Source organism: Trachemys scripta, chromosome 16, assembly GCF_013100865.1.
Source record: "Trachemys scripta elegans isolate TJP31775 chromosome 16, CAS_Tse_1.0, whole genome shotgun sequence".
Taxonomy (NCBI): domain Eukaryota; kingdom Metazoa; phylum Chordata; order Testudines; family Emydidae; genus Trachemys; species Trachemys scripta.
In genome coordinates, this window is record NC_048313.1 from 26,700,754 (window position 1) to 26,718,465 (window position 17,712).

Here is a 17,712-nt window from a genome sequence, read left to right on the forward strand (position 1 = left end):
GGTTTTGGAATTAATTGATCAATTTAACAGTAACAAGTCACCGGGACCAGACGGCATTCACCCAAGAGTTCTGAAAGAACTCAAATGTGAAATTGTGGAACTATTAATTAGGGTTTGTAATCTGTCCTTTAAATCATCTTCTCTATGCAATGACTGGAAGATAGCTAATGTAACACCAATATTTAAAAAGTGGCTGTAGAGGTGATCCCAGCAATTACAGACTGGTAAGTCTAACCTCAGTACCGGGCAAATTAGTTGAAACAATAATAAAGAATAAAATTGTCAGACACATAGAAGAATATAACTTGTTGGGCAAAAGTTAACATGGTTTCTGTAAAGGGAAATCGTGTCTTACTAATCTACTAGAGTTCTTTGAAGGGGTCAAACAAACATGTGGACAAGGGGGATCCAGTGGACATAGTGTACTTAGATTTCCAGAAAGCCTTTGACAAAGTCCCTCACCAAAGGCTCTTACATAACTTAAGTTGTCATGGGATAAGAGGGAAGATCCTCTCATGGATTGAGAACTGGTTAAAAGCCAGGGAACACAGGGTAGAAATAAATGGTACATTTTCAGAATGGAGAGGGGTAACTAGTGGTGTTCCCCAAGGGTCAGTCCTAGGACCAATCCTATTCAACTTATTCATAAATGATCTGGAGAAAGCGATAAACAGTGAGGTGGCAAAGTTTGGAGATGATACTAAACTGCTCAAGATAGTTAAGACCAAAGCAGACTGTGATGAACTTCAAAAAGATCTCACAAAACTAAGTGATTGGGCAACAAAATGGCAAATGAAATTTAATGTATATAAATGTAAAGTAATGCACATTGGAAAAATAACACCAACTATACATACAATATGATGGGGGCTAATTTAGCTACAACTAATCAGGAAAGAAATCTTGGAATCATCCTGGATAGTTCTCTGAAGATGTCCACGCAGTGTGCAGCGGCAGTCAAAAAAGCAAACTGGATGTTAGGAATCATTAAAAAAGGGATCCATTGTATGCCCAAATCTGGAATACTGCATACAGACGTGGTCTCCTCATCTCAAAAAAGATATACTGGCATTAGAAAAAGTTTGGAAAAGGGCAACTAAAATGATAGGGGTTTGGAACAGGTCCCATATGAGGAGAGATTAAAGAGGCTAGGACTTTTCAGCTTGGAAAAGAAGAGACTAAGGGGGATATGATCAGGGCCGGATCTCGCTTTTTTGCCGCTCCGGCCGGCCGGCGGGGAGCGGGCAGGGGAGGGCGCCGAGCCCAGCCGTGGCCCCGCTCTCCCCGGCGGCCAGAGCGCCGGGAGGAGGGCGGCGAGCCCGGCCGCGGCCCCGCTCTCCCCAGCGGCCGGAGCGCCGGGAGGAGGGCGGCCCCGCTCTTCCCGGTCGGCCGGAGCACTGGGGGAAGGGCGGTGAGCCCGGCCGCGGCCCCGCTTTCCCCGGGTGAGCGCCGCCCCACTCCAGGTGCCGCCCCAAGCACATGCTTGGAGGGCTGGTGCCTGGAGCCATCCCTGAATATGATAGAGGTATCTAAACTCATGAGTGGTGTAGAGAAAGTAAATAAGGAAAAGTTATTTACTTGTTCAAATAATACAAGAACCAAGGGGCCACCAAATGAAATTAATTGGCAGCAAGTTTTAAATAAATAAAAGGAAGTTGGCCAGTATGGCCAGTCTTATGTTTTTATGTTCTTATGAGTTTTAAGCCACTCTCATGGTCTTGACTCATGATTTTTGAATGCTGGGGTTGGCAACACAAGGGAACTGTTTATGCCCAACCTCTTGAGGAACATCAGCAGAACATACCATTAAGAAGTCGACTGTTAAACACGTTGAATTCTTTGGACATCTTCAACTCTAAAAGAAAGATGAGAGAATGTGGAGTTTCCATTTAAAATAACAACACAGAACCTCATGCTGCCCCACCCACACGTTCCACCCCTGAGGAGCACTGGATAAGGACCATTCACCCAGGCGTGTGTGAAATTTATGGAGCAAGGGCAGTCGTTGGCAAGGATGTAGCTATTCTAGCTATTAATGATTTATATTACAGTGCTTCCTAGAGGCCCCAACTAAGATTATGGCCCCTATGTGCCAGGTGATGCACAAACGGAACTGAGATTGGGTACCATTGCTCTGACAACTGTATAGACACAGAAAAAGAGACAGTTACAATACAAGTAGACAAGAAACATTACCCATTTCACAGATAGTGGAACTGAGGCACAGAGAAATGAAATGACTCTTCCAAGGCCACACACGGAGTCAGCGGCAAAACTGGGACCTGAAGCCAGATCTTGTGAGTTCCAGCCCATGCTTTAGCCACAACAGCAGTCAACCTGTACTGAGCTGGGTCTCAGACCTCCTTTTGGAGCAGCAGGGTCTGAGTACTAACTCACGGTTACTGTGATGTTCTCGGTGCCCAGGACGTGCTGCACAGAGACACCCATGCAGTCCAGGTGGGTGCAGGCTCATTACAGCGTTTGGAGTCCCAGGGGCAAATTAGCAAATTCACACCAGTGTTTATTAAGACAGAATCAGTTAATGACCCACGCAGGCAAACTGTGGTGTAAAAAACTGGTCAGACCCAGGAATACATGAAGGCAATCCAAGGGCATCAGGCACACCCCAGCATGATGGCTCCCATTGGCCCTTCCCTTGTGCAATGATCCTAAGGGTAGGTGGGCTGGCAGGAGTCATTTGCTGGGTGTTTGGGGACTCACAACCACACTTTTCTGGGTGGGCTGGGGCCTCCCCCTGCCCATATTCCTGCTTCTTTTTTTCAGATGGTCAGGGGAGTATCCTGGAGGAGACGGGTCTCAGTTCCCACTCACCCAAGCAGTAGTTGTCTTTATGGGGGCCCCAGGCATGTGCCTGCTCCTGGTACAGACCAATTCCACTCATGCTCATGGCTTCCCCAGGTGTAATACTCTCAGCCAATGAGACACAAGGTAGAAGCATGACCTCATCAGAACAAAGTCTCATTGGCTATTCAGTGATCCTAAGATCAGAGCAGTTGTTATGCAACAACTTCCAAGGGTATGTCGACACCTAAAATGCTACAGCAGCCGTGCTTCAGTGTAGACACTCACAACGACAGGAGGGGTTCTCCACTCTCCCAAGAGCCAGTAGCTAGGTCGATGGAAGAATTCTTCCATCAACCTAGCACTGTCTACGGCACGGGTTAGGTCAGCATAGCTATATCTGTCAGCGGTGTAAAAAAAAAAAAAAAAAAATCACACCCCTTAGAGACGTAGCTGTGCAGATTGTGAGCTTTCAATGTAGAACAGTGCTAAGAGCTGCTTATACCGCCCGTGGTTGTCCCACTCCCCACAATCACCTTCGGTCCTATATGAGCTGTGGGTCACATCCCCAGTTAATGTAAGTTGGTTCCGCTCCACTGAAGTGATTTCCACCTGCCAAGAGTCTGACTCTGTGGGACTGACTCTCCTCTCCTTGAGGCGTAACAACCCCAAAAGATGTGCCAGATCAAAGGGAGAGAAATGTTTCCTTTATCCTCTCACCCAGATAGTCCTGGAGAGCTGACAGATTTCTCTTGGAATCTCTTCTGGACGTATCTCGATCCAGCTGGACTTCAGCAAGACCCTGGGACACTGTAGACATGAGACCTCTTGATAGCAGAGTAAAATTTATCAGCAGGGGAAAACCCAAATCTTTGAGGACATCAGTGCTGCTGGAATGTGCATTTTCCTCCCAGACACCATTCAAGACCCATTGCGATAACTGGGTCTACAAATTTACCCTCTTTGTGAGCTCAACTGTGAAAATGATTGAAAGTTCATCAAATATCACAGTAACAACAAATATTGAGGGGGAAAGGTGCAAAAGGGAGACAGAAAGACTGAATTAGTCCAAACAAAAAGGCCTCTTGATAGAATTCAAAGACTGTGGTTTAGATCATGCCTGGTAAACAAAAAAAATTTAAGACCAGAGACTCCAGCCCGAGAGCACCCATGGAGTCGGCGCCTATGCCCACCTCAATGCACTGGGCCATGGAATGTTGCCAACTCCCATGATTGTTTGACAATTCTCACAATATTTGATCAGTTTCTTCAAGCCCCAGTTCCTAGATTCATGTCACTAGGAAAGAATCTCAGCTTTCATTTAGAAAAGGTAAGTCTATGGCCCTCATGGTTGCAGAGAAAAGCTTTAAAATGAGATCTGACCAAGACCCTAACATCTCAGAAACCAGGAGATGAGTAACATGAGCCCAACATTTTTCATATTTTTAAAAAGCTCATGATTTTTAAGCCAATCTCATGGGCTTGACTCATGATTTTTGAACATCGGGGGGGTTGGCGATACTCTTCGGTTATGCCGCAATCTCTTGAGAAACACCAGCAGAACATACCTTTAAGCAGTTGTTTGGTAAAGGCACTGAATTCTTTTGACATCTCCAACTCTAAAAGGAAGACGAAAGAAGGGGCAGTTTCAATTTTAAACACCACCACCACCACAACCCCTCAGGCTGCCCCTCCCATATGCCTGCCCACGGGGAGCACTGGATCATGGTCATTCATCCAGAGGTGTGTGAAAATTATGCAGCAATGGCAGGTTGACAGGGTGTACCTGGCACTTTGTGGCCCCCTGCTTGAGGCCCCGAGGTCCTACTACACTAAGGCCTCAAAAGGAGCAGCGAAGGTGGGTCCTGCAGGCCTGCCTAGAAAGGCTGCACAGAAACAGCCAATCAGAGCCCAGCAGGCTCAGATAAAAAGGGCTGCAGGGGCTGACTGCAGGTCAGTCCCTGGCTGGGGCCAGAGTGGTGAGGAACAGGACTGTGTTCTGCCAAAGTTGCTCAACACACTGCATTTGCAAAACCTAGGAGCTCACAGCTCTAGACCTAGACGGAGATAAAGAGACCAGGTGGGAAGAGGCCCAGCGAATGTAGCAACAACCAATTAAAGGAGGCCATATGGAGTTGCTGTTTATAGGGGCCATGGGTTGGGACCTAGTGGGCAGGCCTGGTGTCCCCACCTGCATTAGCAAAGTGGTCTAAGCCCCCGGAAGGGGACAAGGCTTGTTCAGAAGAGCGGGATTCAAAGGGCCCAGAGATGGGACTGAAGTATCTAGTGAGGGGTGAACGTGTGTTGAACTCTTTCCTACTTCAGAAGGTGTTCATCCATTTTGGACTGTGCGACTTGGCCAGATGGCTGAGCCACTGAAGGTGACAACCTACAGGGGGCGCCAGGAGCAGGAGGAAGTCCTTCAGTACCAGATGCAGCAGCAGGAGTCACTCAAGAGGTGAGTGTCCCCCCATTACAGGCAGCAATTGGTAAGGTTGTAATTGGGTTTCACTTATTATTATTTCATTATTATTGCCTAGAAGCCCGAGCTGAGATTGAGGCCCTCAGGTGCTGCATAGACCCCAACTGATATGGAGACCTTGTTGCTCTGGGCACTGCACAGTGACAAAATGAGAGACACGCACTTAACCTGTGCTGAAGACCTTACAATACAAATAGACAAGAAATGTTACCCATTTCACAGATAGTGAAACTGAGGCACAGAGAAATGAAGTGACTCTTTCAAGTCAGCAGCAAAACTGGGAACTGAAGTCAGATCTCCTGAGGTCCAGCCCATGCCTTCACCACAACAGCAGCCAACCTCTACTCAGCTGGGGCTCAGACCCCATTTGGAGAGCAGGGTCTGAATACTAACTCACTGTTACTGTGATATTCTCATTGTCCATGATGTGCTGCACAGTGATACCCATGCAGTCCAGGTGGGTGCAGGCTCGTTACAGTGTTGAGAGTCCCACAGGGAAATTGGGAAGTTAACAACAGTGTTTATTCACAGAGATCCAGTCAGTGACCCGCGGAGGGGGACTGTGGTGGAAAGAACAGGTCAGACCCAGGACTGCATTGAAGAAATCCAGGGGCATCAGGCTGTACAATAATCCCAATGCTAGGTGGGTTGGCAGGGACCACCTCCTGGATGATTGGAGACCCACCGCCACACTTCTCCCCCATCCAGATTACAGCTTCCTTACTTCATTTGAGCTTGGGTCTGTCCTGGAGGACACAGGTCTCTGTCCTCATTCATCCAAGTAGTGGCTGTTTATGGGAGCCCCAGGCACACGCCTACTCCTGGGACAGACCAATTGCATCTACGCCAAGGCTTCCCCAGCAGCATACCTCGCTCAGCCAATGAGACACTGGTAAAAATGTGACTTCATCAGAACAAAATCTCATTGGACAATCAGCGATCCTAGGAGCAGGAGAATGTTATCCAACAATTTCTAAGAGCTCCTTCCACCTCGGCTGGTTGTCCCATTCCCAACAATAATCTACAGACCTGTCTGAGGTGTGGTCAGATCCCCAGCTAAAGTATGTCTGCTCAGCTCCACTGAATTTGAATGAGCTACATCAACTTCCACCAGTCGGGAACTGACCCCGTGGGCCAGACTCTCCGCACCCTTGAGACGTAGAGAAAAAAAAGATTTGCCAAGTCCGACGAGGAATAGAAACATTTGCTTTATCCTCTCACCTAGATAATCCTGGTGATCTGATAGATTTCTCTTGGAATCTCTTCTAATCGTATCTCGATCCAGCTGGGCTTCGGCAAGACCCTGGGACACTGTAGACATGAGACTTTTGATAGCAGAGTAAAATTTATGAGCAGGGGAAACCCATATCTGTGGGGACATCAGTGCTGCTGTAAAATGCACTTTCCTCCCAGTTACCACCTAAGTCTTTGGGTGTCCGTTACCTCATGCTAGCTGTGATCCTCTGCTACAGGCACATTGTGCTCAACACCGGGATTCATTATTCTGGACAGCAGCTCAGTCCTCGGTACAATGTAGAGCTGCGTTGGGGCGGCTCTATGTTACACTGAGCTGTCAGTGGCCCCAAGATGTGGGGTGCAGCTGCTATTACTACACCCGGGCGTGGAATGTGGCTGGACAGCTCAAAGGGGCATAGCAAAGCTGAGAGTGAAAAGGTTCAGCCTTCCCAGAGCAATGCAGGGCTCTGACTGCTGTGCGGAGCAGAAAGCCGCCTGCTGCCACGAGGAGCCTGTCTCGGTTTGTGTGTGGTTAGCTGGTTGCAAAGTTAAAAAGGGAAGGAATGTATTTGTTGGGCCCAAGCTCTCCTTGTGCTAATGTGGAAGAGGCAATTGTGGCAGCGCACTGTTCCATGCCCCTGTTGCATTCTTCTCACTCCCAGACATTCCCTGTCCGCTAGCGTGATCGGCCGACAGCCCTTTGCACTGGCCACAGAACACGATTCACAAAAGAACATTTTTGTATGAATATTTCACAACCTTCAAAATGTCACCACAAACATGGCCGGTTATTGATTTTGGGTGGGATTTTTCTGAGATTTACGAGCACAAGTCCCATGGAAAGCTAGCGGGAGTTATGCTAAGGACAAATCCCACCGCTTTGAAAATCCGGTCACCTTAACTCAGAGGTGAGTGAATGTTACCTAGCAATGGCAACTGCTCCATAATTAACATCACAGCTGAGCCTCCATTCTCAGCCCAATTTTGTGCCCCACTGCTAAAATCCACCAAAACTAATCAGAGCAGCTTCAGTCTTGGCAGGTGAGATCTGAGGCCAAGGTAGAAATGAACAGGAGACTTACATTTCCCACAGTTCACCACGATGAGAGCTGTGACCACTGCAATGCAAATCGCCAGCAGGACATACAGGATGGCAATGGCCTTCCCTTGGGTGGAGTTGGAAAGGCAAAGAGCTGTGGGGAGCAACACTGGTTAGAGCTTCCAAAGTGGGATCACCTCCTCCTAACATTCCCTTTGGGGAGAGACTGAACATGGTTCCCTACAAGAGAAGATGACTGGACAAAGGGAGGGGAGGGATTCACCACAGAGTAAATAGCTTGAGGTATTTCTCAGCCTTCTCTGTGTTCCATTTTCCATGTTAGGAATCCCTCTCCTTTTTGGCAATATGGGAAGGGCAGGGTGAGTCTGACACCCAGATTGAGAAGCTCCTGCCTTAAAGGGACCATGAGAATCCTCTCAGGCTCTAGCAGGGAGATATGGGCAGGCTCACAAGTAGGGTCATGAGATGTCCCAATTTTATAGGGACAGTCCTGATTTTTGGGTCTCTCTCTTACATAGGCTCCTATTACCCCGCACCTCTGTCCTGATATTTCACACTTGCTGTCTCGTCACCCTACTCACAGGACCAGTTTCATCCCTCAAATAGCAACACTGAAGTGACCCAGGGATGAGTTTGCCCCATGATAAGAAGATAGTTGATGTGGATGTTGGGAATATCCAGACTTAAGCAAGACACTCATTAGGAGAGAGAGAGAGAAAAAAAAAACCTCTCCTGATTGTGGGCACCAGCCTACCTCAAATTAGCAAAGCCAGGAATCAGACACAGGCCTCCTGACTCCCAGGGCAGCTCTTTAATCACAAGACCACCCTTCCTCAGGCCAGCTCACCTTTACCGCCTCTCCCAGGTGCGCTGCTCGCTCCCTGAATTGTCAGTTCCACCTGCTCTGAGCTGTCCCATTTGTGGTAGGAGCTGTCCGTCTCCATGGCTGCACATATCTCTGTTCTGCTCCTTGCCTTCGGTGCAGTTTATATTGATAGGAGCCGTCATCATTCTTTTCCAGGGGAACAGACGCCTGTGGTCACACTTCCCATTCTCACAATTGCCGGGTCAGGGACTGTGGCCCAACCATTTCCTCTCCAGGTCAGCGCAGAATCAGAGTCTCTGTGGTTCTAGTTTCTGGTCCTTGCGCTTCCAGGTTCTGAGATTGCGCAACTCCCATTGACTTTATCGGAGCATGTTGAAATCAGCACTTCTCTCCCAGAGGCTGCTCGAGACAATCTGCCGCCCAAGGCAAAACTTCCGCGTTCTTCTTCAAGTGACTGCTCATATCAATTCCAATTAGGGTTTGTGCACATTTGTTGGAAAGTTTTTCCCCTGGAATGGCGCCTTCATGGTGCTCAATATGACCCTGCTGACCCAGTGCCTCCTCGGTTCCTTCTTACCACCGGTGACAGCCCTTGGAACTCTGGTGTCTTGCTCAGCACGTTCTATCACGTTTCCCTAGCCTCGTTTGCTTTTTGTTCTTGATAGGTTTTAGTTAGTTTAATTTTTAGTTCGTATTAGTACTTAGCAGTTGGGCTGGGGGGGTTACCTTCTGTCCCAACTGCTTTTTCTTGGGAGGGCTTACATGACAAAGTCCCAGGGGTTCAAACCCTGCAAGTCTTGTTCCAAGCCCATGCCCACGGGCGACCCCCCACAACCCTTGTCTGAAGCGTCTGGGGAGGCTCACCAAGCCGATCGGTGTAGGATTTGAAAAGGGTTTCACCCTCAGAACCAAAAGGAGCAAGACTTTCACCTTAAGCAGCTCCTTATGGAGGCGGCACTTAGACCTCCGCCGGCGAAGCAGAACCCGGAGTCGAGTTCTTCGGTGACTAGCGCCCTGGTGACAGTGGTGGAAGTGGCACCGTGGATGGACTTTTGCAGAGACCCATGGCACAGCCACTCCCCAGTGCTGAAACCGGCAAAATTGACCCGGGACTTGCTCCCGCTCCCCAGCACAGAAGCGGCACTGGAAGCAAGAGAGGAGCGGCTCTCCACCCCAAAGACCCACCCCTCTGGAGCTGGCCAATGGGGCATGTCCTCGTGAGCAGCTCCCAGTGCCAAAGTCTGCGGAGACAGCACCATTGACTTTGGCCCCACAAGGGGGACCATCGAGTCCGGTGCTGTGGGACTTCCTGTCCCAGATCATTGAGGAGGTGGAGCTGCCATCCACCCCGGACACCTTTATAGCCCCGAGGGACCTCATTGCCATGAGACCACCCACTATTCCAGCTAAGCCTCCAGTACCACATCGTATAGCAGCGTCTGAAGGCAAACCAGCGATGCTCCAACTCTCGGCACTGCTTGATAGAATCGTGGCACTGCTCGGAGTCCCTGTGCCGCTCTCAATTGTGGCACCGGTCGGACTCGCAGTACCAGTCGGGCTCGCAGCACCGGTCAGATTCGCTGCACCGCTCCAGGTCGCACCAGCACTCCCGATTGCAAACCCAATCCACGAGTCAATCCACATCGTGCAGCAGGTCCTGGACTCGGCACCTATCCCAATGCTACCCCCGCAACTCCACGCAGCTCCAGATTACGGTAGCACTCCAGGTCCCGGCATCACTCTGGGTCGCGGCACCACTCTCCAGCCTCGTGGCACCGCTGTCCAGCCTCACAGCGCCACTCCCCAGCGTGGTGCCGCTCATCGGATCAGCTCCACTCAGCACCGCCCTGGCCCTTGCAATCCTGATCCCACTCTTCGAACTCTGATGCGGGATCTAGATACTCAGAGCAGGGCCGACACTGGTCAAGCTGTGGACGCTCTGAGGTGGGAGCAGGGCTGTGGCCTGCGCAGTGGAAGGGACCAGTGCAGTGGCCATTCTGAGCCTGGTCCAGCCAGCGAGACAGGGAAAGAGGTTCCTGATGAGCAGGAGGGACAGGAGGACCCTGTTTCCCCCATTAGCCTCCTCGTCCTCCTCCCTGGATGAGGCTGTTGCAGGCACGTCCGTCTCCGGACCGCCTCCCATAGACAGCCATGCCCAATAAGACCTCCTTCGCAGGGTGCCATCCAACATGGGTCTGCAGGCCGAGGAGGTGGTGGAGTCAGAGGACACGGTGGTTGACATTTTGGCCCCAGAGGGTCCTTCGAATGTGGCTTTGACCCTCCTCAAAGCTACACAGGCCAATGCCAAGATCATCTGGCAGGCCCCAGCCTCCATCCCTCCCACTGCCAAAGGCATTGAGAGGAAATACTTTGTGTCATCAAAGGGGTACGAATACCTCTTTACGCACCCACAGCCTTGTTAATTGGTGGTTGCGGCAGTAAAGGAGAAGGAGAGGCAGGGGCAACAAGCCCCAGTGCTTTGGTCCAAAAAGGCCAAAGCCTGGATCTGTTCGGGTGTAAGGTGTACTCCAGGTGGGGGCTTCAGCTCAGGATTGCCAATCAGCAGTGAATTGTGAGCTGGCATAACTTCAACGCCTGAACTCAGGTTCAAGTAGCTGCTGCCAACTGCATCCAGGAAGGAGTTTGGCGCTATCGTGGAGGAGAATAAGGCTGTGGCACGGACCTCTTTCCGGGCCTCACTGGATGCTGCGGACTCGGTGGTGTACCCCTTGTCCTGTGGTATCGCCAGGAGGTGCACCACATGGTTGCAGGCCTCGGGCCTACCACCTGAGGTTCAACAGACAATGCCTTTTGATGGGGCAGGCCTGTTCACGGAGCAGACTGACTCTCGGCTGCATAACATAAAAGCCTCAAGTGCTATGAAATCTTCGGGTATGCACACCCCAGCAACCCAACACAAGCATTTCAAGCCTCAACAGCAGCACTCCTACCCTCCGCCGCCGAGGCAGGAATTTTACAGGAGAAGGGGCAGGAATGGCAGAAGCAGGGCTGGCCAAGGGGAAGGGACAGGACGTCCGGCTCTTCGGCGGCGGGTCCCTCAGTCCCTCTCGGAGGGAAGGTCCTGCCGCCGAAGTGCCGCTAAAGAAGAAAGCGGCGCAATGGAGCTGCTGCTGAAGTGCCGCCAATCACGGCTTTTTTCCCCCCCCTGCCACTTGGGGCGGCAAAAGCCCTCGAGCCGGCCCTGGGCAAAAGAGAGCCTTCCAACCCCCCCTTCCGGATAGGGACAGGGCCCGACCAAACCTTTGTCTGGTTCCAAGCAGACTTTTTGAAGGGGCGCCCACGGATGGCATATCAGACTCATTCCCGGATCCTTCCTCGTCCTGTTTGAATCATCTGTACCACTTCTACCGTGCTTGGTCCCAAGTAACTTCAGACCGCTGGGTCTTCTGCATGGTGGAAGTGGGATACTCTCTTCAGTTCTTCTCCTACCCTCCCTCCCACCCCTCTTCCCCATCCCTTTTCAGGGACCCCTCTCATAAGCAACTCCTTATCCAGAAGGTGCATGAGCGCCTCGTCATGGGAGCAGTGGAGGAGGTACCTCAGGAGCTAAGGGGCAAGGGATTCTCCTCCCGATACTTCCTAATCCCCAAGACCAAGGGCGGGGGGGTCTCAGACCCATTCTAAATCTACATGGATTCAACAAATTCATGGTAAAGTTGAAGTTCCTCATGGTCTCCCTGGGCACTATTATCCCCTCCCTGGATCTGGGAGACTGGGATGCCACCCTTGACATGAAGGACGCGTACTTCCACATAGCGATTCATCCAGCACACAGGCGCTTCCTATGCTTCGTGGTCAACTACAAGCATTACCAATTCTCTGTCCTACCATTTGGCCTCTCAACAGCCCTGCGAGTGTTCACCAAGAGCCTATTGGTCATGGCTGCTTTCTTCCACCGACAACAGGTGCAAGTAAACCCCAACCTCGACGACTGCCTGCTCAGGGACCGCACCAGGGCACAGGTGCAGTCCCAAATTCATTTGTCAGGTTCATGTTTGAGCAGCTGGGTCCTCTCCTCAATTCGAGGAAGTCGACCTTGGAACTGACCCAAATAATAGAATTGATTGGGGCAGTGTTAGACTCAGTTCAGGCACGCGCTCTTCTGCCCGAGACCCGATTCTGAGCCAACTCGGGCATCATTCAAAGCCTCCAGCAATTCCCAAACACAACAGCAAAGGGGTGCCTGAGTCTCCTCAGCCACATGTCTGCTTGCACTTACGTCACCTGGTTGTGACTCATACCTCTGTAGGCATGGCTTGCCTCAGCCTACCGCCCAGGGCGTGACAGCTTGAATTCAGTGGTCACGGTGCCAGGGCAGATCCTCACATCCCTCCACTGGTGGCTCAATCCTCAAGCAGCGTGCGAAGGAGTCCCCTTCCACAACCCTCAACCTTCCTTGTACCCAGTTACGGACGCATTGGCCCTGGGATGGGGTGCGCATCTGTGGGACCTCCAGACACAGCTCCTCTGGTCGCAGGACGAGCTCTCCCTGCATATCAACATGAGGGAGCTGAGGACGGTGCACCTAGCCTGCCAGGACTTCCAGGCCTGACTACAAGACCAGTGCATAGCAGTTCTAAAGGACAACACCACCGCCATGTTTTACATCAACAAGCAAGGGGGAGCCATTTCCTCTCCCCTATGTCGGGAAGGCCTCCATCTGTGGGAGTTCTGCATAGTGCACTCCATTCACCTGGAAGGATCCTTTTTATCAGGAGTTCAGAACATGCTGGTGGACCTCCTCAGAAGGTTATTCTGCACACATGAGTGGTCCATCTCGCCGGATGTCCTACACCTCATTTTCCAGAGGTGGGGGTTTCCCCAGCTCGACCTGTTTACCACCTGCCGCAACAGGAACTGCCCAATGTTCTGTTCCTTCCAGGGTCACAGCACAGGCTCACTCGTGGATGCATTCCTGCTACCCCGGAGAGGTCACCTGCACTATGCCTTTCCCCCGTTCCCTCTCATACACAAGGTCTTGCTCAAGATCTGCAGGGAGGGGGCAAAGATCATTCTGATAGCTCCGGCATGGCCTCGACAACACTGGTACATCACGCTACCTGACCTGTCTGTGGATGCACCGGTCATGTTATATCTCCTCCCTGACTTACTCACTTGGGACCACGGTGGCCTGCATCACCCTGACCTGCGGTTCCTCCACCTGACGGCTTGGAAGCTTCATGGCTGAACCCCATGGAACTTCTGTGCTCAGAACAATAAGGGATATTCTCCTTGGCAGCAGGAAGCCCTCCACTAGAGCCACGTATCTGCCAAAGAGGAAGAGATTCTCGTGTTGGTGTGAACAGCATCTTACATCCCCCACTCCAGGAGCCTATACCTCTCATCTTGGATTACCTCCTACACCTGAAACAGCAAGGACTGGCGGCGTCCTTCGAAAGGGTACACCTCACTGCTATCTCGGCCTTCCACCCAGGAGTGTCTGGTTGATCCGTCTTCGCCAACCCTATGGTTGGTCGCTTCCTCAAAGGTCTGGATCACCTACATCCCCAGATCCGGCAGCCTGTCCCTGCGTGGGACCTTAACCTGGTCCTCTCCAGGCTCATGGGGCCCCCATTCGAACCTCTGGCAATTTGCTCCCTCCTGAATCTGTCTTGGAAGCTAGCTTTCCTGGTTATCATTATGTCTGCGAGGAGGGTGTCTGAGGTAAAAGCTCTCACCTCTTATCCACCTTACATGGTTTTCCACAAGGATAAGGTGCAACTCAGGCCTCACCCGGCCTTTCTCCCCAAGGAGGTGTTGCACTTCCACACCAATCAGAACATTTTCCTACCCGTCTTTTACCCTAAGCCACATGCTAGTAACTGGGAGCAGAGGCTACACTCCCTCGATGTTCGACGAGCACTAGCTTTCTACATCGAGCACACTAAGCCATTGAGAAAGTCGAGCCAGTTGTTCATAGCAGTGGCAGACCCGATGAAAGGGCTCCTGGTCTCATCTCAAAGAATATCCTCCTGGATCACATCGTGCATCCGCACATGCTAGAAGCTGGCCAAAGTACCGGCCCCGACTCTTACGGCACACCCCGCGAGGGCCCAGTCCTTGTTAGCGGATGGCCCAGGTCCGAATCCAAGAAATCTGCAGGACAGCAAGTTGGTCCTCGGTGCATACCTTCACCTCTCACTACGCCATCATCCAGCACGCCAGAGACAACGTGGCTTTTGGTAGAGTGGTGCTACAATCAGCGTTTCCTTAACTCCGACCCTACCGCCTAGGTAAGGCTTGGGAGTCACCTAATTGGAATTGATAGGAGCAAACACTTAAGAAGAAAAAACTGGAGTACTTGTGGCACCTTAGAGACTAACAAATTTATTAGAGCATAAGCTTCCGTGGACTACAGCCCACTTCTTCGGATGCATACCGAAGAAGTGGGTTGTAGCCCACGAAAGCTTATGCTCTAATAAGTTTGTTAGTAACTAAGGTGCCACAAGTACTCCTGTTCTTTTTGCGGATACAGACTAACACGGCTGCTACTCTGAAGAAAAAACTCTTACTTACAAACTTAAAAACATTACTTACAAGTAATGGTGGCAATATCACAACCCCCATACAGTAGCCTTGCAATCCTGCAGGATCCCCTTCTGGTTTCATCATGGTGAAATTTCAGATTTAAATATCTGAAACCATGAAATTTACACTTTTTAAAATCCTCTGACCGTGAAGTTGACCAAAACACACCATACATTTGGTAAGGCCCCAGTCATGAGATTTTTGGACGGTAACAATTCTGAGGCCAATTGTATTTAAAAAAAAAATCACCTTGAAGGTTATGCTGGAGGCAAGACCGTGGGGTTTGGTGGCAGCAGGGTTGGACTGGGGTCAGGAGGTGTGAGCTTCAGTCCTGGTGACCGTTCATTGGTGTCCCCATCGATAAAATGAACATAATGCCATTGTCCTCCTTTATGAAGCATTTTGAGATCTGCTGAGGAAGAGCAGGGTGCAGTATATATATTAGGCCTCCCTGACTTGACCCTGTTTAGGCTTCCGACCCCTATGTGCCTTAAGGAAGAGCTTTCCGCCCCGCTTTACAGGTGGGGAGCTGAGACCCGGAGGGGTGGGTCACACAGGGGGTCACTGGTAGACTTGAACAGGTTTCCCGCACTGGGCCCTAACCCCCATAACCATTGTTTTTCTGTATTCCTAGTGCAATTCACGATCTTGGAGTTGATCTGTTGGCACATGGAAATCGCCAGATTGGATCAAGAGCAGGGAGCCCATCTAGCCTGGTATCATGGGCGGCGTGTATCGTAGGCCTGGCAAGGCTATGCCTCTCCAAAGAGCCCCTCATGGCCCCACCCACGCTACACCCTGAGGCCCCCTCCTGCTTGCCACTTCCCCCTTGGCCCCAGCCCATGCGGGCTGCCCCTCTTCCAGGAAGCTTGCTGGGGCAGGGGCTTGGGTTAGGGTGGCCAGGACTTGGGGTGGCTAGGGCCACCCAGTGCTGGGGGGCCCCAGGGCATTGGGGCCACAGTGCCAGGCACTCCACTGCTTGAGGTGCTGGGGCTGCCCGCCCTGTGCTGGGAGGGGGAGCTGGGGGACTGGATCTGGGTCCGCAGTGCCCGGAGCTCCGGGGCTCATGGTGCTGGGGGTCAAGCCGCCTGGCACTCCGGGGTTGAGGGGTGCTCACCCAGTGCTCCGGAGCTGGAGGTCATGCGCTGCCTGCCCGCCCAGTGCTTCGGGGCTGGGGAACTGGAGCTGAAGGCGCTCCGGAGGCCCGGGGATGGGGGCCGGGAGAGCTGGCCGACGTGAGGGGGTCCTCTGGGCTTCGGCGGGGAAAGAGGGGCAGGAGGGGCTGGCCCTCAGTAAGAAGTAATGGGCCAGCATGGGGACTATCCTCTCAAGCCCTTGGTTCCCCCACCTCCCATGCCTGGTATCCCATCTCAGACAGTGGCCACTATCACCGCTTCAGAGGAAGGTGTAAGAGGGGCCCATTTGGAAATCATAATTAGGCCCTTCACCCTCAGCCTCACTGACATCCAGCGGCAGTGAGTTCCCCTGACTAATTCTGTGCTGTGTACATTTTGGTGACACGTTTGTGGCAGTGCCTGCCATGTGCCAGGTGCTTTCCAGAGATGCAAGAAGGGACCGTCATTGCCCTGAGGAACTCACAGGCTAAGGATGGACAGAGAGACAGGGAGGGGTCAGGGAAGGGGAACAGCCAAACAGCCAAATGCCGATCAGCAGATTCACTAAAGACAGCCCAGCAGAGAGGGACTGAAGTGTGCACAGGGTTGGAGCCTGTGGGATTGGCACTGGGAGGTCGTACCATGCATAGGCGCCTGCCTGGAAGGGGGCACAGCGGTGGCTGTACCAACTGCAGACAAAGCTGGGACATGGGCCGGGAAGGAGGCTCGGGGCAATTGTACAAGGGGCAGATAAGACTGAGGACATGGGTGACGTTCTGGGTGCAGATGACTGTACAAGGGGGAGATTAGTCTGGGACATAGAAGGAGGGGCGGAGTTATTGGACAAGGGCAGACAAGGCCGGGGACATGGGCGGGGTGAGGGGCATGGATGATTGTCCGAGGGCAAACAAAACCAGAGTCATGGACGGTACAGGGGCTGTGGCGACCGGAGGTTATGAAGCTCAGCTTGGGATAAGCAGGGAGCTTCACTGTGCCTGGGTGTCTGGGCTTTGCCTCCTGTGGGGCTCCATGGTTTGGTTCCAGCCGCCTCTGCACAGAGTTTCCTCAAAGTAAACACGAGGCTAATTTCTGATGAGCTTCCTCATTCTAATTAATTTCCCTCTTCCTAGTCCCAGAGCTAGTTCCGGGCACAGTTCCATTCTTCAGTGTGTGGAATGTTATTACATAGGGCCAGATCCTTAGCTGGTGTAAATGGGTGTATTGACCCCAATGGAGTGATGCTGATTTTCACAGCTGGGAATCTGGCCCCGTTGACTCCAATGGAAAGATGCTGTTTTATGTCAGTGGGAGCTCTGGCCCCCTTGTGGTCACTCTTCGGCCTTTTCTACATTATGAACTAAACTGTGAATTTAACTTGACTTTCTTGTCCTAGGTTAACCCCTCGTGTGGATTCTCTCAGTCCAGCAGAAGAGTGACCTTTATTCAGTTTATTTTATGTCACTTTGGAAGGGGTTTAGGCTAAACAGAACAAGTTTGTCCACATGTGGGGTTAGATGGGGATAACAAGACCTGTATCGCTGCATTGGCATAATTGGTAACACTTTCCCATAGAGACAAGCCTTTAGTCAGTGGCTCATCTACAGTTTCTTCTTCAACCAACTCCCAGCCTCGGTCATACTCC

General features: G+C 51.6%; 1 protein-coding gene across 6 annotated transcripts in view; it reads right to left on the reverse strand.

The window, feature by feature from the left end:
• Nucleotides 1-17,712, reverse strand: part of LOC117888499 (CD209 antigen-like protein C) — a 35,245-nt gene that overhangs the window by 6,158 nt on the left and 11,375 nt on the right. For 2 of the 6 annotated variants that reach the window (XM_034791958.1, XM_034791957.1), the window contains exons 3-6: nt 6,506-6,595; nt 4,371-4,421; nt 3,523-3,612; nt 1,805-1,855 (exon numbers count right to left, since the gene is read on the reverse strand). In XM_034791958.1, coding sequence (XP_034647849.1) covers nt 1,805-1,855; nt 3,523-3,612; nt 4,371-4,421; nt 6,506-6,595 — 282 coding nt within the window. Of the gene's footprint in view, nt 1-1,804; nt 1,856-3,522; nt 3,613-4,370; nt 4,422-6,505; nt 6,596-7,602; nt 7,714-8,427; nt 8,615-17,712 lie in introns of those variants that run through there. The other 4 variants (XM_034791959.1, XM_034791962.1, XM_034791960.1 and 1 more) reach the window with 4 other exon arrangements.